The sequence below is a fragment of the Pectinophora gossypiella genome, chromosome 29, assembly GCF_024362695.1.
Source record: "Pectinophora gossypiella chromosome 29, ilPecGoss1.1, whole genome shotgun sequence".
NCBI lineage: Eukaryota > Metazoa > Arthropoda > Insecta > Lepidoptera > Gelechiidae > Pectinophora > Pectinophora gossypiella.
The window spans coordinates 2,172,490-2,199,757 of record NC_065432.1 but is presented as its reverse complement, the minus strand read 5'-3'; the positions used below and the strand labels follow the sequence as shown (position 1 = coordinate 2,199,757).

At 40.1% G+C, this 27,268-nt stretch overlaps 1 protein-coding gene across 1 annotated transcript; it reads right to left on the bottom strand.

Annotated features, from left to right (window-relative positions):
• Positions 1 to 25,690, bottom strand: LOC126379373 (uncharacterized). Its single transcript, XM_050028104.1, has 16 exons — positions 25,184 to 25,690; positions 24,215 to 24,327; positions 23,118 to 23,252; positions 21,633 to 22,424; positions 19,835 to 20,020; positions 18,186 to 18,316; positions 15,073 to 15,292; positions 13,125 to 13,261; positions 11,885 to 11,965; positions 9,729 to 9,852; positions 8,664 to 8,794; positions 7,515 to 7,617; positions 6,586 to 6,702; positions 4,459 to 4,665; positions 2,951 to 3,098; positions 1 to 1,477 (listed from the first exon to the last, which is right to left on the bottom strand). Exons 2-16 carry the CDS (start codon positions 24,317 to 24,319, stop codon positions 927 to 929), a joined length of 3,168 nt encoding a protein of 1,055 aa, XP_049884061.1. The 5' UTR covers positions 24,320 to 24,327; positions 25,184 to 25,690; the 3' UTR covers positions 1 to 926.
• Positions 25,691 to 27,268: the final 1,578 nt, after the last annotated feature.

The following is a 27,268-nucleotide window of genomic DNA, read 5'->3' as shown; positions in this document are numbered from 1 at the left end:
TTACATACCAAATTATATATTTATAAGCATTTGTTTTTATAACACTCATCCCTGCTTAGGGAAACTCACTTAAGAGAAAGTTAAAAAAAATCTGACTCGGGACATGCACCCGCTACTCTTGGGGTGGAAGCATTACGACCAATGTTCCCACTTTGGGAATGTACCCGCCAGTAAAAAAGGCGTAAAACTTATGTAAAAGGCAGATAATACCCAGAGTACAATAAAGAACAATTTGAAAAAGAAAAGCAGCCAGTGTCCTAATTGTTAAAACGTTTTTTACAACGCGAACATTCCCTCTTTACTGCACTGATCTGATCACTGACATCGCCACAAGGTCCTCACCTCATGGTATAAGACCAGGTATGCTCAATCCTATGACAAGCCGCCATTGCTAGCCCATTGATGACGTAAGCGTTCCATTCAATTGGTATCTCCAACATTCCAAGGACGTAAATTTTATTGTTGAAAATTAAGTGAATTACTGACTAATGTATTTAATTACTTACTATTATTTGTCACTTATATAAAAAATCATCAAAACTGTACGTAAATCTTTTACTAAAAGTACAAAATTTCCTTGCAAAGGAAATTAAAAACATTGGTCGTGGGTAATTTATTTTTTACGAAATGGCAACACAGGGTCGGATGACGTCAGCTGGGCTAACCTTGAAATGCTAGCTGTCAGTTTTGAGCATACCTGGGTGGTTAAAATTACCACATCGAAGCAATTCATCTAAGAGAGCAATATTGCTATTTGACATTGGTTTGCATTGCGCACATACTTTCTTAGATGAATTGCTTCGATGTGGCCATTTTAACCTACCTGATAATGCAGTAGAAATGAATGGAAATCTATTTCCCCTGGGAGAAATACTTTGGTAGAAATAGGTGGAAGTACCGTATTATTTTTTTTTATTAAAACTGACTTATTCTTGAGGTGCGTCTATCTTAAACAATTCTCCATTGACCAACGCGTAATATCCTCCATCTCTTTCCACCAGCTCACCCACAACATCTTCTGTCTCGTCCACTCGCATGGCTTCCTCGTTAGCTTCCATATTGTCTATCACTTCTTCTACCGTCGGGAGACCTTCTGACGTCTCTTCTCTTCCGTCGTCGCTTTCTGTAATTACTAATCCCATACTAATATTTTCTTCTTTGATAACTCCTGGTTCTCTCTTTTTCTTTCCTTTTTTCTTCTTTTCCTGTGACACTTTAACCTTCTTTAATTTCTCCTTTTTCGCAGCTTTCTCTGTTTTGAAACTCAACCTGTCTTGTTCCAGTCGGTATCTTGGATTGGGTTGTCTTGTGGGTACGGAAGGGTCAACAGTAGGGTCAAAAAAGAAGCAGTCGCTATAGTGTATGACTTTACGATTCTGCTCCATATAATCGCATGATTCTATTTTGATTTTCTCCAACAGCTCTACGTCTAGGAGACTGCCGTCGATTTGCATGTCCGGGAAGACTAACATTGAACCTTGAACAAAACAAATATGGTAAGCCTAGTCGGAAGAACGCTCGATTCTTACTCTGAGGTCGCCGGTTCGAAAACCCATGATTGGATCATACATGATTATCAAGTAAGTGCTCAGCGGTGAAGGAAAATATCAAAAGGAAACCCACACACCCGAGAAATGCGTTTCGGAGGTATGTGACCTAACTTGTATTGGCTGGTTTTCCCTTCGCGGGTTGGAAGGTCAGGCAGTCGCTTTTGTGAAAACGGACTTGTCAAATCTTCTGGTTAGGTAAGCGGACCCTGTGAAAAACGGGATAATGCTAGGGTGATGATGAGTAGTTGAGAGGCGGAATATTAATCGCAATCGCAAAATTCATGAGATTTTTTAAAATTATTTTCAGTTCCATACTTTTTCAATTAAAAATTCCGCTTGATATCAACTCAGAATCATGGTCTGAATCATCTCTTAAAGGTTACGTTACGATGTCACTAATATATATACGTATGGAATACTGGGGATGATTCAGATATCAAGTGGAATTTTCTGTCGCAAATGTATGAAACTGAAAATAATTTAATAAAGGACTAACAAATAATATCAAGTGGATTATCTAGATTCTTTATTTGCCATAAATGCAGTGTGACAGATGTTACAAAAAATATAGTTTACCGTGCATTTAAATTACATAAATCATGCAACATACATAAACTGCCTATATACGTCCCACTGCTGGGCACAGGCCTCCCCTCAATCAACCGGAGGGTGTATGGAGCATACTCCACCACGCTGCTCCACTGCGGGTTGGTGGAGGTGTTTTTTACGGCTAATAGCCGGGACCAACGGCTTAACGTGCCCTCCGAAGCACGGAATCATCTTACTTTTTCGGACAATCAGGTGATTCAAGCCTGAAAAGTCCTTACCAAACAAAGGACAGTCTCACAAAGTGATTTCGACAATGTCCCCATCGGGAATCGAACCCGGACCTCCAGATCGTGAGCCTAACGCTCTAACCACTAGTGGTTAGGTTACGACCACGGAGGCTGTTGTTATGCAAAATTTATAAAATTTAAAATATAAAAGTGTCAATACAAAGGTCCTATTATGAAATTAATTGTTGTACAGATTTAAATAAATGTCATTAAAGTTGTGTTTGAGTAAATACTCAATTTAATCTTCTTCTATGAGTAATTAAGCTGCCTAATATCAGTTCTCAGACAGTTAATCCCATGCATTCTCATTTTCTAAATAATCACTAACTTCATAATAACCTTTTTTGTAAAGTTTCCGTTTAACGGCAAATTCTGAATGTCAATGGGAATCTTATTGTAAAAACGTATACATTGCTCCTTCTTGTCGTGTGGGTTATGAGGTGGATTACCAACCTCATCAACCCTGGTGTCAGGGTTATTATTGAGCCGCCAGAGGCCCCTGACATGGCTCTATTGCCCCTTAAAAGATTAAGTGATTTTGATCTATGTCGGTGAGGTCCTTACCGGGATTCTTCCGTCTGAGGAAGAGTGACTTGTTCGTCTTCTTCAGGTTTATACGGTGCAGCTTGAGGCAGTGGTCGTGGAGGTAGTCGAGGTGGGCGAACTCGCGACTGCACGCCTCACACTTGTACGGCCGGACCGGCGCGTGCGACTGTAACAACATATATTTATTTATTACATACATACATACATAAACTCACGCCCGTAATCCCAAATGGGGTGGGCAGAGCCACAAGTAATCAAAGACAACTTGCAGCCACTGTTGATACGAAGCCACTGTTGTTGTTGTTTTTACTATTTATTTATTAAAAAAATAAAACTTTATTGCGCAAACAGTAAAAAACAAAAGAGAAATAGAATGAGTACAGTAGGCGACCTTATAGCTAAGCAATCTCTTCCAGGCAACCTTTGATTATAGGAGATATTTTTAATACTATGTAATATAGCGGGATAGTGCAGCATGGGAATACTTGTACGTATAAAAACAAATACAAAGATAAATACGCTTACGAGTGTATAAACTACATAATAATAATACACACATAATTGTCATAATAACCCGCAGTGGAGCAGCGTGGTGGAGTATGCTCCATACCCCCTCCGGTTGATTGAGGGGAGGCCTGTGCCCAGCAGTGGGACGTATATAGGCAGTTTATGTAATTGTCATAATATATAAATATCCCTTATGGCCTTTGAAATGTGGTGTTGGAGGAGGATGGAAAGAATAAGTTGGACAGAAAGGGTTACAAATGAGGAAGTGCTAGTAACATACATACATACATAAACTCACGCCCGTAATCCCAAATGGGGTGGGCAGAGCCACAAGTAATCAAAGACAACTTGCAGCCACTGTTGATACAAAGTCCTAAGATGGATATGATGAACCTTATGGTGATAAGGGATCAGCCTATCGCCCATAACATTGCCCATAAGTGCTAGTAAGAGTAAGGGAAAAGAGACAAATACTGAGAATTATTGAGGACAGAAGAGGCAAGATGATTGGACACCTAATAAGACACGACGAATTCATTAAAAACATCATAGAAGGAAAGCTAGAAGGAAAGAGAGGAAGGGGAAGACCAAGAAGAGCTTACATGGAACAGATTAAAGAAAAGGTTAACGTCGTGTCTTATAGGGAAGTCAAGGAATTGGCCTTTGATAGACTGGAATGGAAAATGCTACACCGACAAGAGCGTGGCTCTTAAATTGATGATGATGATATAAATATCAATACTTAAAACTAGTATATATACTATGGAAGAAAAGGAGTAGATAGAAACATCAATGATTATTTGTAAAATTGATATTATTATTTGTTATTGTTTTAAATAATCTGTGTGTATGCCTGAAAAGGCAGTATTTGGTGATACTCAATGAAAAATAACAGCTGTTTGTAACCTAAATACCATGCACAGAATAAATTTCATTTCATTTCGAGTCACTACAAAAAAAAAAGTTAAATGCGACCGGGGTGTGGTAGTAGGTATCCTGCAAGTATGAAGCGGGCTCACCTTAAGGATATGGTCACGGCAGTCACAGCGGTTGGTGAACCTCATGCCGCAGATCAGACAGCAGTAGGGTTTGAGCGTGTGATTGCAGAGGACGTGTGATACGTGCTGCAAAGCCGACGTGGAGGTCACAGGGCAGAACTTGCACTTCAGCGCCAGCTCATTGGAGTCATGGGTCCGCATGTGCTGAGTTGTGTTATTCAAATACACCTGATTGGAAAGAAAAAAGTAATCAAAGTTATTGAAATCGCCACATCGAAACAATTAATCTTTCTTTTATATAACGTCTTAATCCAATAAATAAGTACAATCATTAGCCCATTAACGTCCCCACTGCTGGGGCACGGGCCTTGCCTATGGATGGATAGGGAGATCGGGCCTTAAACCATCATCCGGGCCCAGTGCGGATTGATGGTTATTAACGACTGCTAATGCAGCCGGGACCAACGGCTTAACGTGCCTTCCGAAGCACGGAGGAGCTCGACATGAAACCTTTTTTTTTGTGGTCACCCATCCTATGACCGGCCTTTGCGAAAGTTGCTTAACTTCAACAATCGCAGAGCGAGCGCGTTTACCGCTGCGCCACCGAGCTCCATAAGTACAATAATATACACTAATATATAATAAGACAGAATAAATAAAATAATAAAATACACACAATACTAAATTTAAAATTACGAGTCTATTTACGGGTGCAAAGATTTATGTTGTTCTTATGAAGGTCGGGGATGCAATGAGTCAGTGTAAAATGAAAGGAAATGCGGAATGGAATGGACCCCGATACCGACCCCGCCGGCGTGGTCGGCGATTTCCCTCATTCCACGCTTATCGCTATCGACCCACTAAGGTCGATTAATTCTTTCATATATTTTCCCTCTCAGACGACGCCCTGAGCCGAGGTTCGCGCCCAACTGGGCACCCTCAGGCCTGTTGTCTTAAACGTTGTACCGGGTGAGAGCCTTCAGCGCTCCCCATTTGTCCGGCCAAGTAGTTAATGCCATCTGCGGCAAATCTACAATAAGTCACGTCAAAAAAAAAAGCGGAATAGAATGAGAATCTCGTAATTTAAAATGATTGATGGTCAGAAAGGCCAGTATGTGCAGAGTTTGTACTCTGCTACAGTACTTACAGACATAACATAAACATAAACTGCCTATATACGTCCCACTGCTGGGCACAGGCCTCCCCTCAATCAACCGGAGGGGGTATGGAGCATACTCCACCACGCTGCTCCAATGCGGGTTGGTGAAGGTGTTTTTACGGCTAATAGCCGGGACCAACGGCTTAACGTGCCCTCCGAAGCACGGAATCATCTTACTTTTTCGGACAATCCGGTGATTCAAGCCTGAAAAGTCCTTACCAAACAAAGGACAGTCTCACAAAGTGATTTCGACAATGTCCCCATCGGAAATCGAACCCGGTCCTCCAGATCGTGAGCCTGACGCTTTAACCAATAGACCACGGAGGCTGTGTACTTACATAACAAGTAAATAAATTTAGTTTTATACTGAAATAAAACATACATAACATAAGCTCGTGACTGTATCCCAAAGGGGTAGTCAGAGGTACATAGAGTGACATAGAGATGGCAGAGGTCAGCCGTTGGTCCCCGTGCTGTAGGGCTCCCCAAGTGTTCCGGGCAGCCCTCGGCGGAGGGGGAGGCGCTTGACGCGCTCCCATGGGCGCTGGGCCCCAAAGGGCATCCGCCGGCGGGGACGCGGTTGTGTGCAATTGCGTTCCCGTATCCCCGCCACACGGCGGCAAGGAGGAACACCGTTGGGTTTTAACATAACATAACAAATACTTTATTGCACAAACAGGAAAAAACAAAATACAAAACAAAAGAGAAATAGAATTAGTACAATAGGCGGCCTTATTGCTAAGTAGCAATCTCTTCCAGGCAACCTTTAGTTAGTTAGTTAGTTTGTGTTCTTTTGGGTTTTAGTGGGTATACCGGGTGGCGACACCCGGGGAGTCCCACATAACCACGTCGCCCCCGCCGCGTGGTATGCGTAACGCATTTCCCAACGTTGAAAAAAAAAAAAAAAAAAGCTGTTGGTCCCGGTTACTACTTACTGATGTAACTATAACGCTCTAACCACTAGACCACGGAGGCTGTTCAGTACTTACAGCTTTCCCGCAAATTTCACACAAGCGCCGCGCAGTGATGTGTTGGTACGGGAAGTCTGGGTGGACCTTGAAATAATGCTTCTTGTACTCCATGACGTCCTTCAACACTGCGTCGCACTGAAAAAAAAAAAGAGCGTCATTCGAGACGACATTCCCTAAAATAAACTACAGATGGAGCTGTACGACTGTCAAAATCATCAGACTACTACGGTCACGAGTACTAATATGTATACACTTTGAAACGGCTTTTCGGCGGGAAACGGGAACGGGACAGTTGCTTTCTTCATTGAGTAATCTAAATAATTAATACGAAGTGGTGTTTTGTGGTTAATGATCGCATTAAGTTAGTCGGAAGACATTCACGAGTGTTATTATATTGGAGTATTCAATAAACAAAGTGTATCTGCCTATTTTCGCTTCGTGCCGGGAAGCCGCTTCATAACTCAAAAGTTTATGCGGACTTTTGAGTTAATTCGTTTGGGGTTCGGAGTAGGAGTCTACTCCGAGGGTGGGGGCTTAGGTTTCATCATCATCACCTTTCATCATTTCATTAATCATCAAGAAAAAAAATACGTCAGACATGGCTGTATGGGCATAGTTCCCTTTGCCTTACCCTTCGGGGAAAACCAAAACAAAAAAAAAAAAACACTTTGAAACCATGTCACATTTACTTTGTTAACAAATTAAACCTAAGTGACATTAAATGTCATATATGATAGTGCGACAGGGTTCTCAAGTGGGTACATAATATTGGTCATGACGTGATGACTTACAGTTCAATTTGTCAAAAATGCGTGCGTGTGTGTGTGTGTGTGTGTGTAGGTAATAATGATGCTGTCGCACGGTGGTGGTTCCACTCCCTAGCAGGCTCTGCCCACCCCATTAGGGTTTACGGGCGTGAGTATACGTATGTATATTATAATACTTACATAGACGCAATCTTTGGGGAACACGTTAGTTCTGCAGCACAGCCGGTGACGTGTGAAGTCCTCTTCGTTGTCAAACAACTCCTTGCAGGCTATACAGCCCAATCTGAAAAAATAAAACGAATATACAGTGTTAATGACACAGCGTGTTAGAATAAAAGCATTTACGTGAATAATGGCCCCGATTCCTGCAGACACCGCCTAATTTTATTTTAAGTTATACCTGTAATTTTCTTATCCGCCGAAAAGGAAATGTTTGTTTACTCAAATAGTATGGGGAACTGTCAAAATTTAAGAACACTCAATAGCGACACATGGATTTGTTTGCATTGCGCACTTACTTTTATATGCGCAAATGTCAAATTGCAATATTGCTTTCTTAGACGAATTGCTTCGATGTGGCCATTTTAACCCCCCTGGTTGGAGAAAAAGAAAGTTTTCTATCCTCATTTCCTCCATGGAGCACTAAACCACTAACTGAACTTGTTCATCATTTCAATCATAGAACTTCGTAACAACAGTGGCTGTAGTTTCTGATTTTTTAATTACTTTTTACTATGAGGTAGGCAAAAATTTGACCAAAATAGGCTTTTTAGGCGTTTCCAGCTAGTCAAAGCAGTTACTTTTTACTAAACGTCAAAACACGAAATTACTATGGAATTTGTATCAAAAAAAGCACACTGTGACGTCATAGAAAAACGTGGTAACATAAACTGCCTATATACGTCCCACTGCTGGGCACAGGCCTCCCCTCAATCAACCGGAGAAGGTATGGAGCATACTCCACCACGCTGCTCCACTGCTAGTTGGTGGAGGTGTTTTTACGGCTAATAGCCGGGACCAACGGCTTAATGTGCCTTTCGAAGCACGGAATCATCTTACTTTTTCGGACAATCAGGTGATTCAAGCCTGAAAAGTCCATACCCTGTATGTATGTTTTTTTTTTATTGCAAAGAAATTCATGAACATAATACCTTAAACGCTAAGAAGCATTGTTAAACCCGACATGGGTTTGTCTCAACGCAAAATATAATCTAAACATCAGTTAGCAATCAGTTGTTCAACTTAACTTATAAAGGGTAGGTAACTTGCAAAGAAATAATAAATTGCAAACAATTAAGTCACGTGTTGTGTTGTTAGATTGTTACTCACTCGTAACTCTTAGCTTCCTCGTGGCCCGACCTGGCGAGATGCTTGAACAAAATCTTCTCACTCATAAAGTACATGTTACAATGCGAGCAGTAGTATTGCGGGTCGTTCATTTCTGCTTCCGTGTTGAGTATCTGTTGGAATTTTTTTTTTATATATTTAAATCTTATATTTAAAAAAATAATAATATATAAATAAAATAAATAAATAAAATAATAATATATTTAATATATAATATATTTTGATTTATTTGTTTTTTTTTTTGTTTTGTGAATTTGTGTGCAATAAAGTGTTTTATTATTATTATTATTATTTATATGGATTTTGGCTAATATAATAAGATTATGTGTTGCTCTGTAATCCAAGAATTTTATTTCTTTACTATAATGTTATCATAACAAAATACACTTAATAATTAAACATGCTAACTAAGAACATACCTGTAATCAAAGATACGACATTTATGCTTATTTTTAAGCCAGTTAGAAATATTATATAAAATACAAATTAGTCTATGTAACGTAAACTAATCAAGTGTCAGATGTCAGCATTGACACTTGAAAAAAAAAAACAATATGTGGCAGATGAAAAGGCGTTTGTGCAACGTAAAAACAATATTTTATTCGGAGAGAGAAATGACACTCAAAAAACAGCAGTTGTAGTTCTGTAACTAAGCAACATACGTCACAAAAACAATTATTGCGTTACAGCCAGCTCCAATTTCAAGGAGATTATTTAAAGAGATTTAATCTCTTTACATATATATATATATATAAAAAAAAACCATGTGCCGAGGTTTTTCTTGCAGCTTCTTTTCCCCGGCTATACAGGTTGTGAAGCTGCAGTAGTTTTAGGCGGATGAGATGTTCGTTATGTAAAGATTGACGATTCAAAGTGTAACTATGTTACCTAGTCAATAACCGGAGGGGGTATGGAGCATACTCCACCACGCTGCTCCAATGCGAGGTGTTTTCACGGCTAATAGCCGGGACCAACGGCTTGACGTGCCCTATGAAACACGGAATCATCTAACCAATTCCTAATTCCTTATTCTATGGTAATACTCACGACGTAGCCATGGTTGGTGAGTTGATGTTTATAATAGAGCTCCGACGAGCCGAGGTTCTGTCCGCACAAGTTGCAATCTACCGAATGCATAGTTTGCTCGTGATAGTGCACCTTCGCTGCTGTGCTGTAAATATACATACAGGGTGTTAGTGACATCGTAACAAAAACTTTGAGGGGTGATTGAGGCCATGATTCTGAGATGATATCAAGTGGAATTTTCCATCGCAAAAGTGTGGAACTGAAAATAATTAAAAAAAAAAACACAAAAATTTTCATGAATATTCAGACTGAAAATTCCACTTGATATCAACTCAGAATCATGGTCTGATCCATCCCCCTCTCTATTCGTTACGGTGTCAATAACACCTAAGATACCTATATTGTATGGCTACCGTATGTACTTGTGCGGGGTGTAAGTGACATCGTAACGAATACTGAGAGGGATGATTCAGCTGATTATTCTGAGTTAATATCAAGTGGAATTTTCCATCGCAAAAGTATAGAATTGAAAATAATTTTAAAAAATTAAAAAAAAATTATAAATTTTGCGACGAAAAATTCCACCTGCTATTAACTCAGAATCATGGTCTGAATCATACCCCTGAGTATTCGTTACGATGTCACTAACACCCTGTATACAGGGTGTCACAAGACAGCACAATTATAGAATTATAATTATTTAATGGCCCCGATTCCGGCAGATACCTTCTAATTTTAAGTTATACCCGTTCCCGTGCTTCTATGCTGTTCTGGGAGCAAATAAAAAACATAGAAAACGTTCAGCTGCTTGTCTTCCCGGGCATGTCGTAAAAACCGACAGAGGGATTGTGTCCTCCGACATGATGGACTAATGTTATGGGCGATAGGCTGATCACTTGTCACCATAAGGTTCATCATATCCAGCTTACGACATCGTATCAACAGTGGCTGCAAGTTGTCTTTGATTACTTGTGGCTCTGCCCACCCCATTAGGGATTACGGGCGTGAGTTTATGTATGTATGTATGTATACCCGTACCCGTAGGTATACCCGTTTTTAGTTTTAGTTTTTTTTTTAAAGTATTCGTTACGATATCACTTACACCCAGTACAAGTACATATGGGTGTTAGTGACGTTGTAACGAATACTGAGGGGGATGATTCAAACCATAATTCTGAGTTGATACCAGCAATTCTGGGTTTTTTTTTATTTTCAGTTCCATACTTTGCGACGGAAAATTCCACTTGATACCAACTCAGAATTATTGTCTGAATCATTAATCAAAGTTTTCGTTACGATGTCACTAACACCCTGTTTACTTGTATGGCTACTTGTATGTATGTACAGTCATAAGCAATATAATGTACCCACTTTAGGACTCTGTCGCACTAACATATTTGACATTTAGTGAGACTTACATTTCAATTTGTCAAAAAAGTTAATGTGACATGGTATCAAAGTGTATACATATTATTTCTCGTGACCGTACTTGTACTGGGTGTTAGTGACATCGTAACGAGTACTTAAAGGGATGATTCATCTCATTATTCTGAGATAATACTAAGTGGAATTTTTCAATGCAAAAGAATAGAATTGATTGTTTAAAAAATATGAACACTAACACCCTCATTAAAGCACATAATAACGGGTTCTTACCGCGTTTAAATGGGGATATGAGACTCCCGATATTTGATATCTGTCTACCCAAAGAAAGAGGGTAGACAGATATGTCTGCCCGTACAAAATTATGGATCTACCTACTCCACTCCAATTTCATCAGTCATCTTGTGATCGTGGCACTTGCAACAGTGTCGAAATATCTGGGAGTCTCATATCCCCATTTTAAACGCAATAAGAACCCGTTATTATGTGTTTTAATTATGATAATAACCGCGTAAACTTAAACTTAAAACACCCTGTATACAGGGTGTTAGTGACATCGTAACGAATACTGAGGGGGATGATTCAGACCATGATTCTGAGTTGATATCAAGTGGAATTTTCAGTCGGAAAATTCATGAAAATTTTTGTTTTTCTTTTTATTATTTTCTGTTCCATACTTTTGCGACGGAAAATTCCACTTGATATCATCTCAGAATCATAGTCTCAATCATCCCTCAAAGTTTTCGTTACGACGTCACTAACACCCTGTATATACGTATTGTAAATAAACATACCTGAATGTCTTGTTGCAGGAGGAACATGGATATGACAGCCCGGGTTTGGGGTGTGTGACCATATGGTCCATAGCCTGCTTCCTGTAACAATACATATAACATAAACAGCCTACATACGTCACACTGCTGGGCACAGGCCTCCCCTCAATCAACCGGAGGGTGTATGGAGCATACTCCACCACGCTGCTCCACTGCGGGTTGGTGGAGGTGTTTTTACGGCTAATAGCCGGGACCAACGGCTTAACGTGCCTTCCGAAGCACGGAATCATCTTACTTTTTCGGACAATCAGGTGATTCAAGCATGAAAAGTCCTTATCAAACAAAGGACAGTCTCACAAAGTGATTTCGACATTGTCCCCATCGGGAATCGAACCCGGACCTCCAGATCGTGAGCCTAACGCTCCACTAGACCACGGAGGCTGTAACAACATAACAAATCAAATAAAATACAGCGTCGATGCGCATCTGCGTGACTTATAATGAACTAAGTGGACTTATTATTCAATTTTCTTAGGCAGTGGCCTCGATTCCTGCAGACACCTCCTAATTTTATTTTAAGCTATGTACCATTTCTTTATTACTGTGCAAGGAAATTTTGAACTTTTAGTAAAAGATTTAATTACAGTTTTAATGATTTTTATGTGTGAAAACTGGCAAGTGATAGTAATTACATACATAAGTAAGTAATTCACTCAATTTTCAATAATAAAATTTACGTCCTTGGAATGTTGGAGATACCAATTGAATGTAACACTTACGTCATCAATGGGCTAGCAATGGCGGCTTGTCATAGGATTGATCATACCTGGTCTTCTTATACCATGGTAAAGCACACTGGCGCGCCACTGGAAGCACCTACACACTTAAGTGGACCTGCAGAAACCGGCGACCAGGCGGTGGGAACCTTACAGGCTAGTTGTAACTTTTTAGTAAACGTCGAAACACGAAATTATTATGGAATTTTTATGTAAAAAGCGCACTGTGACTTTATAGAAAAACGTGACAAAATATCGAGCTTATTATTACATTTTTCCTTATTAAAATTCATAATTCAGTCTCGGCTAAGTGGCGCTGCAATCCCCGCTAAGTAACCACAGCACCCGCTAAGTGACTACAGCACCCGCTAAGTGACTACAGTGCCCGCTAAGTGACTACAGTACCCGCTAAGTGACTACAGTACCGCTAAGTGACAACACTCCTAAGTCCTAACCTAAGTGTACAGTCCGAAATAAGTGCTGACCTGTTAATAAGGCAAGCGCCGCACACGTCGCAGATATACGAGTAGAGATGGTAGTGTTCCATGTGCCTCTCCAAAGCTTGCTTCTGTCGCATATATAGCTTACAGATATCGCACTGGTAATGGCTGCGATTTGGTGTCTGGAATAAGATATGCACACTTATTAATTTATTGTATCAGCGCTCCCCATCTGTCCGGCCAAGTAGTCAATGGTGCTAATTCCTTCAGACGTCATATAATTATATTTTAAGTTATATCTGTCATTTTTCTTATCCGCCGAATAGGAATGGGACGGGTAATCAACAGGCATAAAATTTATAGAACACACGTCAATTTTAAGCACAAATCTAAAACAACCCCATAAAAAATTTGCATTGGCCAATAACCCGACAGAATTAAGTTGACAGCACACGTCAACGGTTTGCATACCAGCGAGATACCTTTTTGATTCGCCCGGGTTATTCATTCATTTACTTACTCATTTTTCCTAAAATTAAAAGCTGTGAATCATCCGTCCCTTTCCTTTTTGGGGGATAAGAAAATGACAGATATAACTTAAAGTAAAATTAGGAGGTGTCTGCAGGAATCGGGGCCAATGACAACCAGATAAGTAAGCCAAATTTTACGGCAAATCTACAACAACACTACATTAATGATTTTTCTTTTTATAAAATTCACTCGCCTCCAACAGCCTCCGTGGTCTATTGGTTAGAGCGTTAGGCTCACAACCTGGAGGTCCTGGTTCGATTCCCGATGGGGACATTGTCGAAATCACTTTGTGAGACTGTCCTTTATTTGGTAAGGACTTTCAGGCTTGAAACACCTGATTGTCCGAAAAAGTAAAACGATTCCGTGCTTCGGAAGGCACGTTAAGCCGTTGGTCCCGGCTGTTAGCCGTAAAAACACCTCCACCAACCCGCATTGGAGCATGAGCAGCGTGGTGGAGTATGCTCCATACCCACTCCGGTTGATTGAGGGGAGGCCTGTGCCCAGAAGTGGGACGTATACAGGGTGTTAGTAACATCGTAACGAAAACTTTGAGGGATGATTCAGGCCATGATTCTGAGTCGATATCAAGTGGAATTTTCCGTTGCAAAAGTATGGAATGGAAATTAATTAAAAAAAAACAATAATTTTCATGAATTTTCCCGACAGGAAGTTGCACTTAATATAAACTCAGAATCATGGTCTGAATCATCCCCCTTAGTATTCGTTACGATGTCACTTACACCCAGTATAGGCTGTTTTATGTATATGGGTTGTTCTTCTTTTTTATCGACAATGATCTGTCCTTCGTTCTGCTTCTGATAAGTTATGTTTTAGAATTTTATTTCATGTTTTGATTGTCCAAAAATATAGTTATATTATTATACTCAAAATACAAGCAAAATACTAATCGGTTCCTCAATTAGTTATTAACGTAGCTTGATCGTTTTTCACAAAATTATGTGACAGAGTGGTAAATTGAAATGCTGTCTCCGATGAAAAGGGCCACTCTGTCACAATATTTTTTGGAATGCGCCTGCAAAGAAAAGTATGTTACCAAGATAAAGAGAACCACTAAATAGTCCTCTACAGACACATCTTTATATGATGTTTTAAAATATTTATTGCCGTTATAATTTTAAAGATGTTAAATCCGATAAATCGAGAAAATGTCTTTTTATTGTCGATAAAAAAGAAGAACGACCCATATACTATAATATACTGGGTGTTAGTGACATCGTAACGAATACTGAGGGGGATGGTTCAGACCATGATTCTGAGTTGATATCAAGTGGAATTTCGCGTCAAAAAATTCATGAAAATTTTTCTTTTCTTTTTAATTATTTTCCAATCCATACTTTTGCGACGGAAATTTCTACTTGATATCAACTCAGAATCATGGCCTGAACCACCCCTCAAAGTTTTCGTTACGATGTCACTAACACCCTGTATACATATTATGTACCTCGTGTTTGCCCATATGTTTGACAAGGTTAGCGGCGTTAAGGAAACAGTCCCCGCACAAGTGGCAGCGATGCGGGGTGTTGGCGCGCGACTTGGACTGCACCGTGACGGGGTACAGCTCCGGCGGGAGGGCTTTTAGAGTCCACTGATTGTCGATCTTCGGCTTCCGCGGGCCATTATTGAAGCGAGGACAGGTCGCGTGGCATGCTACGAGGTCTGATCTAGGTGAAAAAAAAAACAACATCGTGTATCGTCGATAGTGGTGCTAATTCCTGTAAATACCATCTAATTTTATTTTAAGATATATCTGTCATTTTCTTATCCGCCGAAAAGGAAAGGGACGGGTAATCGACAAGCATAAAATTTATGGAACACACGTCAATTTTAAGCACAAATCTAAACCAACCGTCTAAAAATTTTACATTCGTCAATAACCCGACACAGTTAATTAGACAGCACGTCAAACGGATTGCATACCAGCGACGTACCTTTTGATTCGCCCGGGTTATTCATTCATTGACTCATTCTTCCTAAAATTAAGAGCTGTGAATCGTCCGTCCCTTTCCTTTTCGACGCATATGAAAATGACGGATATAACTTAAAATAAAATTAGGCGGTGTCTGCAGGAATCGGGGCCAGTATATTATGTATAAATGTGTGTGGATTATTTCACCACACGCAGACTGTATTAAAGAAACGTTGATTGTTTTGCCACTTCGCATATAATTCAGTTTTAGTAGGTAATTACAAAGGTTATAAACACGTCCGACAGTAAGAGAAGATCGATGAATACGAAATTTATTTATTTTTTTGTTTTGGTTTTCCCCGAAGGGTAAGGCAAAGGGAACTATGCCCATACAGCCATGTCTTACGTATTTTTTTTCTTGATGATTGATGAAATGATGAAAGGTGATGATGATGAAACCTAAGCCTCCACCCTCGGAGTAGACTCCTACTCCGAACCCCAAACGAATTAACTCAAAAGTCCGCATAAACTTTCGAGTTATGAAGCGGCTTCTTGGCACGAAGCGAAAATAGGTAGATACACTTTGTTTATTGAATACTCCGATATAATAACATTTGCGAATGTCTTCCGACTAACTTAATGCGATCATTATCCACAAAACACCACTTCGTATTAATTATTTAGATTATTCAATGAAGAAAGCAACTGTACCGTTCCCGTTTCCCGCCAAAAAGCCAAATAGTAAAGAATTAATATTTTTTATAACTTTTTTTTTTTAAAGGTATTTTTATGTTGCAATTGTCAACAGTTTAGGTTGGTACATTTTTTTTTTAATTAAGATGGGTTTGCTCTTCACTTCGTTCTTCCACGAGGAGAAGAGATCGACGTTGGACCGAGCTTACCCAGAAAATGCCTATTCACCCGTGATTTCAAGGACCCCAGGTTATAAGATACAGGAAACACCGACGCCGGCAGCCCATTCCATTCCTTGGCTGTGCGCATTATGAAAGATGATGCGAAGCGCTTGGTGGCTTGGTTGGCGCATGGTATAAGAACCAACCAGTGTGTCAGATACAAGCGCCATCTAGCGAAAACGGGATGTAACCTTTTTTATCATAAAACAAAAGAAAAACAATAAAAAACAAAAGACAGTAACAAGAACGACGCAGTTTTATTTTCCCGCTCCTTATATTTAATTTATTTTATACAACCAAATATATCCATAATGGCCCCGATTCCTGCAGACACCGCCTAATTTTATTTTAAGTTATATCCGTCATTTTCATATCCGTCGAAAAGGAAAGGGACGGATGATTCACAGCTCTTAATTTTAGGAAGAATGAGTAAATGAATGAATAACCCTGGCGAATCAAAAAGGTATGTCGCTGGTATGCAATCCGTTTGACGTGCTGTCTACTTACCTGTGTCGGGTTATTGACTGATGTAAAATTTTTAGACGGTTGTTTTAGATTTGTCCTTAAAATTGACGTGTGTTCCATAAATTTTATGCTTGTCGATTACCCGTCCCTTTCCTTTTCGGCGGATAAGAAAATGACAGATATAACTTAAAATAAAATTAGATGGTATTTACAGGAATTAGCACCATTATCGGTTCAAGAGTTAAATGATTCCCTAAACAAATTAATTAAAAACGCACAGATGCAGACGTTTACAACTAAATATATCCATATTATTTACCTATTTCTTCACAGTGTTTAGTACAATTCAGTAGACGTTCTGTTATTTTTGGCGCGGGGATCTTTGCGTATGATTTGTGACCGGAGCTTTAATAAAACGAACACTTTCCACTATATCGTATGGGCCTAACGTTAACGTGTTAACTCCCGATCCGGATGCCCCGGGTTCGAATCCCGTTGGGGACATGCCATAAAAATAACTTTGTGATCCCTAGTTTGGTTAGGACATCACATGTTGATCGCCTGATTGTCCGAAAGTAAGATGATCCGTGCTTCGGAACGCACGTTAAGCCTTTGGTCCCGGTTACTACCTACGTAAGCACGTAGTCATCATTATCAGCCGTACGACGCCCACTGCTGGGCATAGGCCTCCCCCAAGCATCTCCACGACGATCGGTCCTGCGCTGCCCGCATCCAGCGGCTTGCCGCGACCTTCACCAGATCGTCGGTCCAGATTACATGCTGATCACCTGATTGTCCGAAAATAAGATGATCCGTGCTTCGGAAGGCATGTTAACGTATTTCCGAATGCATATAACCCGGGGTGCTGTCAATGCCAGAGAGAACAGGCACCTTCTGGGCGAGCTCCATCTTAGGCCTCGTCAACGCCTTCGGGCGCGTCTGGAGCCAAGAGCAAACCCATCAAAGGTAAAAAAATACCGTCAAATAACACCTTAACACCAAAAAAAATAAGGCAGAACTTCAGCGGCGTAGCGTAGTGGGGGTGGCAGGGGCGGCACTTTTTAGGGGGCGGCAAAATTTCACAATCTATAATCTATATAAAAATGAAACCCGTTTTCCGTTGTCACGACATAACATAAAAACGGCTTGACCGATTTGGCTGATTTTTTTTTGTAGTTTACTAATAATCTGTACAAGGTTCTTACGGAAAAAATATTGAATAAAAGGGCGGCAAAATTGTCTTTCGCCCCGGGCGGCCGAAGAACTTACAGTGTATAATGTTTCTGATCACATTTCCCGCAAGTGTATTCGTACCAGTGCTTCTCAGCTTGGTGTTTCTTCAGCCATTCTTCATTCTTGAAGTAATCCTTGCAAATTGGGCATGGGATGCCCGATTGTATCTGAAACAAATAATAATGGAAAATTTCATTTACACCATAAACAAAACAGTGGCCCCGATTCCTGCTGAAAGGACAGTCTCACAAAGTGATTTCGACAATGTCCCCGTCGGGAAACAAACCCGGACCTCCAGATCGGGACACTAGACCACGGAGGCTGTTAACTCCCCCACTTCCCTAAAATGGGGGGTGCAAGTTTGTATGGAGCATTCATTTGTGACTAACAAAAAATAAGTGTTCAGTTCGGCGCCTAATCGCGCACTGAGGTAAAACATAACATAACAAATACTTTATTGCACAAACAGGAAAAAACAAAATACAAAACAAAAGAGAAATAGAATTAGTACAATAGGCGGCCTTATTGCTAAGTAGCAATCTCTTCCAGGCAACCCTTAAGTATAGGAGATATTGAATATTAAGTAATATAGCGGGATAGTGCAGCATGGGAGTACTGTCAACGTCGCTATATTAACAGTAACTTTGCGTCCCACTTTTTTAACGCTCATGTTCAATCTATGGTGGTAAATCTATGACTAACCGTGAGTTTAAAAAACAATTACTAACCATCCTCCTGAGGAGCTCGGTGGCGCAGCGGTGAACGCGCTCGGTCTTCGATTGTTGAATTTAAGCAACTTTCGCAAAGGCCGGTCATAGGATGGGTGACCACAAAAAAAAGTTTTCATCTCGAGCTCCTCCGTGCTTCGGAAGGCACCGGTTGGTCCCGGCTGCATTAGCAGTCGTTAATAAGCATCAATCCGCACTGGGCCCGCGTGATGGTTTAAGGCCCGATCTCCCTATCCATCCATAGGGAAGGCCCGTGCCCCAGCAGTGGGGACGTTAATGGGCTGATGATGATGAACCATCCTCCAAAATGAATGATTGCACTAAGAATGTCAACGCTTTATTGTCATTGGTCCACTTATGTCGATTTGACTCTTCCACAACGACACGTTAAAATATTTTTTTTTTAATATTAGTTGTGGTTATCGGTGTTGGTTTCACAATTACCCACTATCATGTATATTAGTATAAGTTAACCATTTTGATTGTGATACTGTTTGATGACCCAAATAAACTACCCTTACTCTACCCTACTACTCTCATATCCTTTTTTTTTTCTATTTTTTATAATGTTCTGTTTTTATAATGAAGTGTCATCGTCTGAATCTCTTGAGTTGCTTATTATTAGGTATTTTGTGTGTACTATTTATATAAGTAGGTATATATGCTAGGTTATGTATATAGGTTAGGTATATATTATATTTGTAAGTATGTTATATATTTATTTGCATGTATTTGTTGTTAAGTTGTATGCATAGTTTGTACCCGCAATCTTTAATTATTATTTTTTTTACCTTTTTCCTCACCTTATGGTTGTCTGGAAGAAATCGCTTTAAGCGATAAGGCCGCCATTTGCCATGTACTTAGTTAAGAGACTTTTTGTAATTATTTCTTTTTATTTTGGTGTAATAAAGTGTATTTGTATTGTATTGTATAAAGAGAAAAAAAAAAGAATCTCACCTTCCTATTATGATATTGGACATGTCTCATCAAGCTAGCCATGTCGGGACTGATAGTAACGCAGAGTATGCATTTAAAACGAGCACTCTTCATCGGCTCCTCAAGCATCATCCGCTGGAAAGCCTCCACCTGTTCTTCTGAGGTCATTAACCTTATTCGTGTACAGTGACCTAAAGCATGGGCCGCCTGGAAAAAAAGTGCATCTCAACTTATAGTACCGATGTCGTCACCCGGACACTTCATTGAAACAACCTCGTTTTTTTTCGTCCCACTGCTGGGCACAGGCCTCCTTACCAAATAAATAAATAAATATTTTTTTTTATTCATCATCTTCTACAAAACTATGCAGTATACAATTATATGATAAGTTTTTTGAGCGTTATTAACAAGGTTTTTCCTACCTCCTAAACTAGCCTCCGTGGTCTAGTAACAGCCTCCGTGGTCTAGTGGTTAGAGCGTTAGGCTCACGATCTGGAGGTCCGGGTTCGATTCCCGATGGGGACATTGTCGAAATCACTTTGTGAGACTGTCCTTTGTTTGGTAAGGACTTTTCAGGCTTGAATCACCTGATTGTCCGAAAAAGTAAGATGATTCCGTGCTTCGGAGGGCACGTTAAGCCGTTGGTCCCGGCTATTAGCCGTAAAAACACCTCCACCAACCCGCAGTGGAGCAGCGTGGTGTAGTATGCTCCATACCCCCTCCGGTTGATTGAGGGGAGGCCTGTGCCCAGCAGTGGGACGTATATAGGCAGTTTATGTTATACAATTATATAAGTTTTTTGAGCGTTATTAACAAGGTTTTTCCTACCTACTAAACTAGGTCAACCTGTATTTTAGGAGGCAGACAAAGGACAGTCTCACAAAGTGATTTCGCCAAAGTCCCCATCCGGAATCGAACCCGAACCGATCGTGGGCCTATCGCTCTAACCAGTAGACCACGGAGGCTCTTAACCCCTCACTTCCCTAAAATGGTGGGTGGACGTTTGTATAGAGCATTCATCATAGCTCAAAATTGGTATACAAACTATTGGTATACGCTCGGCACTTCCAGTTCGCACTAGATCCGTGTGCTTTGCTCGTTGAATTAGTGCCTATAACGCTTCGCACAATAACACCTCATGCAACTTATTCGTCAACTACCTACCTCGTTTTATTTTTTATAGAAGAAAATAGAAATATTGTAATTCGTACGCTTGTCTCAAACATATATTATATTAAAATATTTTTAAGTTTCTCATGTAAGTGAATTGTAAAATTCTTATGAGAATAAAATTTTCTTAAACCTGAACTATTTGTGACTAACAAAAAAGAAACATCATTTATTTATGGAAATCTGCCTCCAACCAACAAAGAGGGGATGAAATTTTATATGGGACTTATCGCAGTTTTTAAGGTGGGAAGCTAAAAATTGGTACACTAGGAAAGGAGACCATAGGTACGGCAATGCAGGACGGAAGGGGCAAGTCACAGGGACTGCAACCTAGAACCTGACAGAGGGCAGCAGTGACTGTCAGTACTATTCAGGGGCGGAGGACAGGAGTCCTAGTATGGCTTTGTAATAGACTACTCTGGGCGCCATCTCACTTGCGTCAGACAGAGTACTGCGTGGCGGAAGGCAAGAGGAAAACCACTGCCCTATTTTTCCCTAAAAAGTAGCATGAATGCTACACCGACAAGAGCGTGGCTCTTAAATTGATGATGATGAGGAAAGGGGAACCATGTTACCACGAATTTAACGCGAGCGAAGCCGCGAGCAAAGGCTAGTATAAACTATTTTACATATTCACAAATAAATATACCTTTATGCATTTAGAATCTGGCTTCCAGTTTAGGGCAGATTTTTTTGGTTCCTTTTTCACATCTACCTCTGGCCAAGGTATATCCGGTTCTTCTTCACTCTCACTTTCCTCCTCTTTCAACCCTTTGAAGACGTCTTCTAAATCAATCTCCTCTTTAACCACGTCAATGGCACCAACCTCGGTATTATCATACATTTGGAAGTCATCATCTGGAGCTTCCAGCTCCTTCTGTTTTTGTCTCTCTTCTTCTTCTAACCTTTCAATTTCTTTGTAATTTTCCGGCTTGATATTGACTACGATGGACGATGAATGGATAGTCTCTAATTTGTGCTTGATGAAACTCCCTTTAGTGTTTAAAAGTTCACTGTTTATTTCCAATTTCTCATCAGAATCTCTTTGTATTTTGACCTCGTGAACTTCGTCATTTGTTTCTTGTATATAATTCAATTTGTATTTGTATGTTGTCACATTCCTTGCTGTATTATCATCTCTGTTAACATCCTTATTAAGATCTATCGGCGACCAGTCTTTCCAAATATCAGCAGCTATTGCGTTAACACTTTGTTTAGTGATACTAGTATCCTCAGCATGAAGGCTGGTGTCATTGGTTGCGATTGGCATACTTATATTAACGATTTCTTCAATCTTAGTGTGTGTATTTTCATTATCAGTAACATCTAGATCATTAATTGTAAATGAGTAAGCGATGGAATTTTCTGGTTTCCAATATGTGTATGGGGACACCAGATTAGTTTTCTTCCGGTCTACTGTTTGTATGTCTTTCAGGGTGATCTGTAAATTGGCAGGAAATAAATGAAAATTTTCTGTTGTTGAAGTGATAGATATTCACTCTTAACCCTACCCTACCGTATTTTAAGATGTTAAATCGAAACTCATCTGAGCAATAGTCTCTCTAGTCTCGGCTAAGTGGTTCAGTAACCGCTAAGTGACTACAGTCCCCGCTAAGTAACTACACTTCTGACTAACATCCGTATTCTAAGTTAACTCGAACATTCCCTACTCGACTCGGCCTCAGCAGAGCATTTCGGTAATTTAAGTTGACATTCACCTCCTCGACTTCAGGACTTTACTCACTGGAGTAGAAAATATCATACCGCCAATAAAATTATACGAACATAATGTCGTCATACCTCCACTCAACCTCACTGGAGTAGCCTCGAACTAAGGAATACCGATTTTGACTCGAGGTCTTCTTTGAGCTTGCCTCAGCTGAGGAAAGAGTCGAGGAAAGTTACAGTTAACATCCTACACTTACAATAAGTACCAAAGAGAGACCTAGTTTGAGACTGTACAGCCACTTAGCCGAGACTGTACATGCACTTAGCCAAGACTATCTTAGTCCCACTTAGCCGAGTCTAGAGTCACTATTGGTCAGGTGAGTTACAGGTTAACATCTTAGAATGCGGGTGTCAAATTAGGATAAGTTTGTGTCTGTTAAAATTGGCACCATTTGCTTTTTTTCACCTGTTTCTTGACTGCCATGATCTCTTTCAGGACGAAGTGCGCGCGCCTGCTGCGTTTTCGGAACAACGTTGCTTTCTTGATCTGCGTGTAGCATTCTCCGCACAAATGAGTCGGGAAACCGTCACCATCTTGTATCTGAGAAACGGGTGCAATCATCACCAGCCCAATAACGTCCCCACTGCTGGGGCACGGGCCTTCCCTATGGATGGATAGGGAGATCGGGCCTTAAACCACCACGCGGGCCCAGTGAGGATTGGTGGTTATTAACGAGCTCGAGATGAAGCCTACGACAAGGAACTGCAAGCATAACCCTACTGATATTTATTTATTATTTAAGCAGGAGCTCGGTGGCGCAGTGGTAAACGCGCTCGGTCTGCGGTTGTTGAAGTTAAGCAACTTTCGCAAAGGCCGGTCATAGGATGGGTGACCACAAAAAAAAAACGTTTTCATCTCGAGCTCCTCCGTGCTTCGGAAGGCACGTTAAGCCGTTGGTCCCGGCTGCATTAGCAGTCGTTAATAACCACCAATCCGCACTGGGCCCGCGTGGTGGTTTAAGGCCCGATCTCCCTATCCACCCGGAAGGCCCGTGCCCCAGCAGTGGAGACGTTAATGGGCTGGTGATGATGATGATGAAATAAATAGTTTATTGTCAACAGTTACAGTAACAATGTTTGGTAGATAGAGCTTATTTTTAACTGGAACATGGTACAAAGCATGGTCCACTGACTTCCAAACTAAGTGGAAACCTCGTGACTTGGAACCCAGCGTAAGTTTCCTACTAGTCAAATGAAAGTGTAACTATGTTACCTACTGAATGAAGATCTGCAGACAAATCCGCCGGGTCTGCATGACAACCGCGCCGCGCGTGGCGCGAATTATATTGAGCACCTTGACCAATAGCCATTTGATGTCCATATCTATGTAGATAGCACTCGTATCGTTTATTGGTCCAAGCGCTCGATATAATTCGCGCACGCGGCGCGGTTGTCATGCAGACCCGGCAGTGAATAGTAAAAAAAGAACAAAAAAGAGATTAATTGCAGATACCAATGATACCAAATAAATGATGATTGATTGATATAGCAATAAAAAAATACCTCTAATCCAGTTAGTGTCATGAAAGTTCTTCTGGAGGCAGGAGTAAACTTCTGGAACTTGCCTTCAGTGGCAAGGCATGCCCTGCATGCCACTACGTACCACATCTTGGGTGCTGAGAAAAGAAGAATTGATATCTATATACTGTGTACATGAATGATGTTACGTAACATAGGGTAGTCAGAGGTACATCCATCGCAAGATGAAGTAAGTACCCACACCTCACATAAAAATTAAAAAAGTAAAATGTTATACAATTTTCAGCGAATTGACTATGAGTCTATTTTTATTAAGTATAACATTAGCCTCGATCCCTGCATACCTCCTAATTTTTGTTTAGGGGTGGTATTAATAAACAAATTTCAGCTGAGACTGCCCTCAAGATCATGCTCAAGTCCCTGTTTTTATATGAGAACTGTCACATTGACATGATCTTGAGGGCAGTCTCGAAGCTGAGATTAGTTTATTAATACCACCCTAAGTTATACCTGTCATTTTCTTGATAGTGGCTACAAGAATTGCCATTATGTGACTTATGTGGAGGAAAGTTTGAGTTAACATTTCAGAATACGGTTGTAAATGATTTCAATAATATGCGAGCCACTAGAATAAAGTTCAAGTTTAGACATTTTTAAACATGATGTTAAAACCGTACCTAACATTACATCATACACAAATGTAATCTCCCTTTTCCAGTGGGGGATTGTGTAGGTGTTATTCGGCTAATAGCCGGGACCAACGGGCTCAACATTCCCTCTGAAGACTTGTCTTTAGTATAAGATGTACTAGTATAATAGTATGTGGGATTAATGTCGGGACAAACCCTTTTAGGTTTTTCCGATGTTAACTATTTAAAATGTAGCATTAAATTGTATTCAAATTCAAATTTTGATAAATGAATAAAATAAAATAAATAAATAAACATAAAATTAAGAAAAGGGGTTTTATGACACAATTTAGAATATACGTACTGATTCACAGGAGGATCTCCATTCGATATTTTTTCGTCTTGAGTTATATTCTTTGGTCTTAAACAATTTGTAAGTTTTCAATGCAAGTGTCTATGCACCAGGCATAAAAGTTATAAATCAGTTTTTCTTTGTTACACGTCGTACTTAGCTTGTGATGTTAGTTCCTTTTTATTAACAAATCTAGTGGTTATAGCACGGAACTGCGATTCTATTTCACGGTAAGCTGCTTGCCTGCACTTTCTAGCCGGCATGTACGCAATTCCACGAGCACTTCTGGGCAAGATACAACTCAACAAAAAACTTAAGTGTCCGATACACCACAAGGCACAGCAAATTTTAATTCATATTGATACGCGTATTCTAAAATATTCAACTTCAACTTTATGGTTGTATTGTTATGTTCATTTACAATTTTGACTTAACTAACAGCAAGGAATATACCTATAGCCTACTACTCTCTATCTAACCGAGACAAAACCGAGACGAGAGCTTGACAGATTGGTTTGGCTCACGGCCTAACGCCGTGTAATCTGCGTAGAACGAATGTTGTCGATATTTTTTAATGATGTGTGACAATTGCGCTGGCCTGTGATTGGTTAGCGGCGACAGCCATCTTTATCGGCCATCTTTACCAGTGTCCTGTCAAAGATGGCCGACAAAGATGACAACTTGTCTGATCGAGTGAAGTGTATTTGTGCTTATCTTCTTCACTTTTCCTTGTAATACAAATCTTTTCGCATGTATTTTCTTTCGAAAATGTATCGCGAGTGCTAAAATTTAATTTAAAAGATACACCAAAAAAAAAATTAATGAATAATCTCTCACATCTTTGTAACCCTACGAACTAAGCCCTAACTTAAAAAAAAGAGGTCATTAGGTCTTGTTTCCGGGTTCGGTATTATTTTCTACAGATTTTATGTTTATCTGGGACTTTGAAATAAGTACTTACTTGTTTCAAAGTCGAAATAAAATCTGTAGAATAATACCGATCCCGGTTACAAGACCTTATCTTTTGAACATCCCGCTCCTGTACATCAGGCCGCCTAACGGGTAGTCCTTTGCCAAGTAAAATTCGATTATTAAAAAATAACCAACTGTCATGTATCATTAGAACCAATCAAACAAAACGTTAGTACTAGAGATGTTCGTCTGATACGTAGTATCTCTTACTAGTCTGTGGTTTGGCTGGCTTTGCTTTGGTAAAAAAACACTGAGCGTAATGTTTTTGTCTATGGTTTATAGCGCGAAAAACAAAGACCGCGAAAAACCAAGGACCGAGTTGGTCTTTGGAAAAAAAACATTGTCCGTGGAAAAATAAAACTCTCCTTTCTTGCCTTTCTACGTGGTTAGACAGATTCTACCAGTAGTGCTGTATCGACAGGCCGCTATCTATAGACTTTTTTTTTTTTTTTTTTGTTTTAGTTTTCCCCGAAGGGTAAGGCAAAGGGAACTATGCCCATACAGCCATGTCTGACGTATTTTTTTTCTTGATGATTAATGAAATGATGAAAGGTGATGATGATGAAACCTAAGCCCCCACCCTCGGAGTAGACTCCTACTCCGAACCCCAAACGAATTAACTCAAAAGTCCGCATAAACTTTTGAGTTATGAAGCGGCTTCCCGGCACGAAGCGAAAATAGGCAGATACACTTTGTTTATTGAATACTCCAATATAATAACACTCGCGAATGTCTTCCGACTAACTTAATGCGATCATTAACCACAAAACACCACTTCGTATTAATTATTTAGATTACTCAATGAAGAAAGCAACTGTCCCGTTCCCGTTTCCCGCCGAAAAGCCCTATCTATAGACTATCGACAGTTTATTTTTTTTTTTTTGTTTTGGTTTTCCCCGAAGGGTAAGGCAAAGGGAACTATGCCCATACAGCCATGTCTTACGTATTTTTTTTCTTGATGATTGATGAAATGATGAAAGATGATGATGATGAAACCTAAGCTCCCACCCTCGGAGTAGACTCCTACTCCGAACCCCAAACGAATTAACTCAAAAGTCCGCATAAACTTTTGAGTTATGAAGCGGCTTCCCGGCACGAAGCGAAAATAGGCAGATACACTTTGTT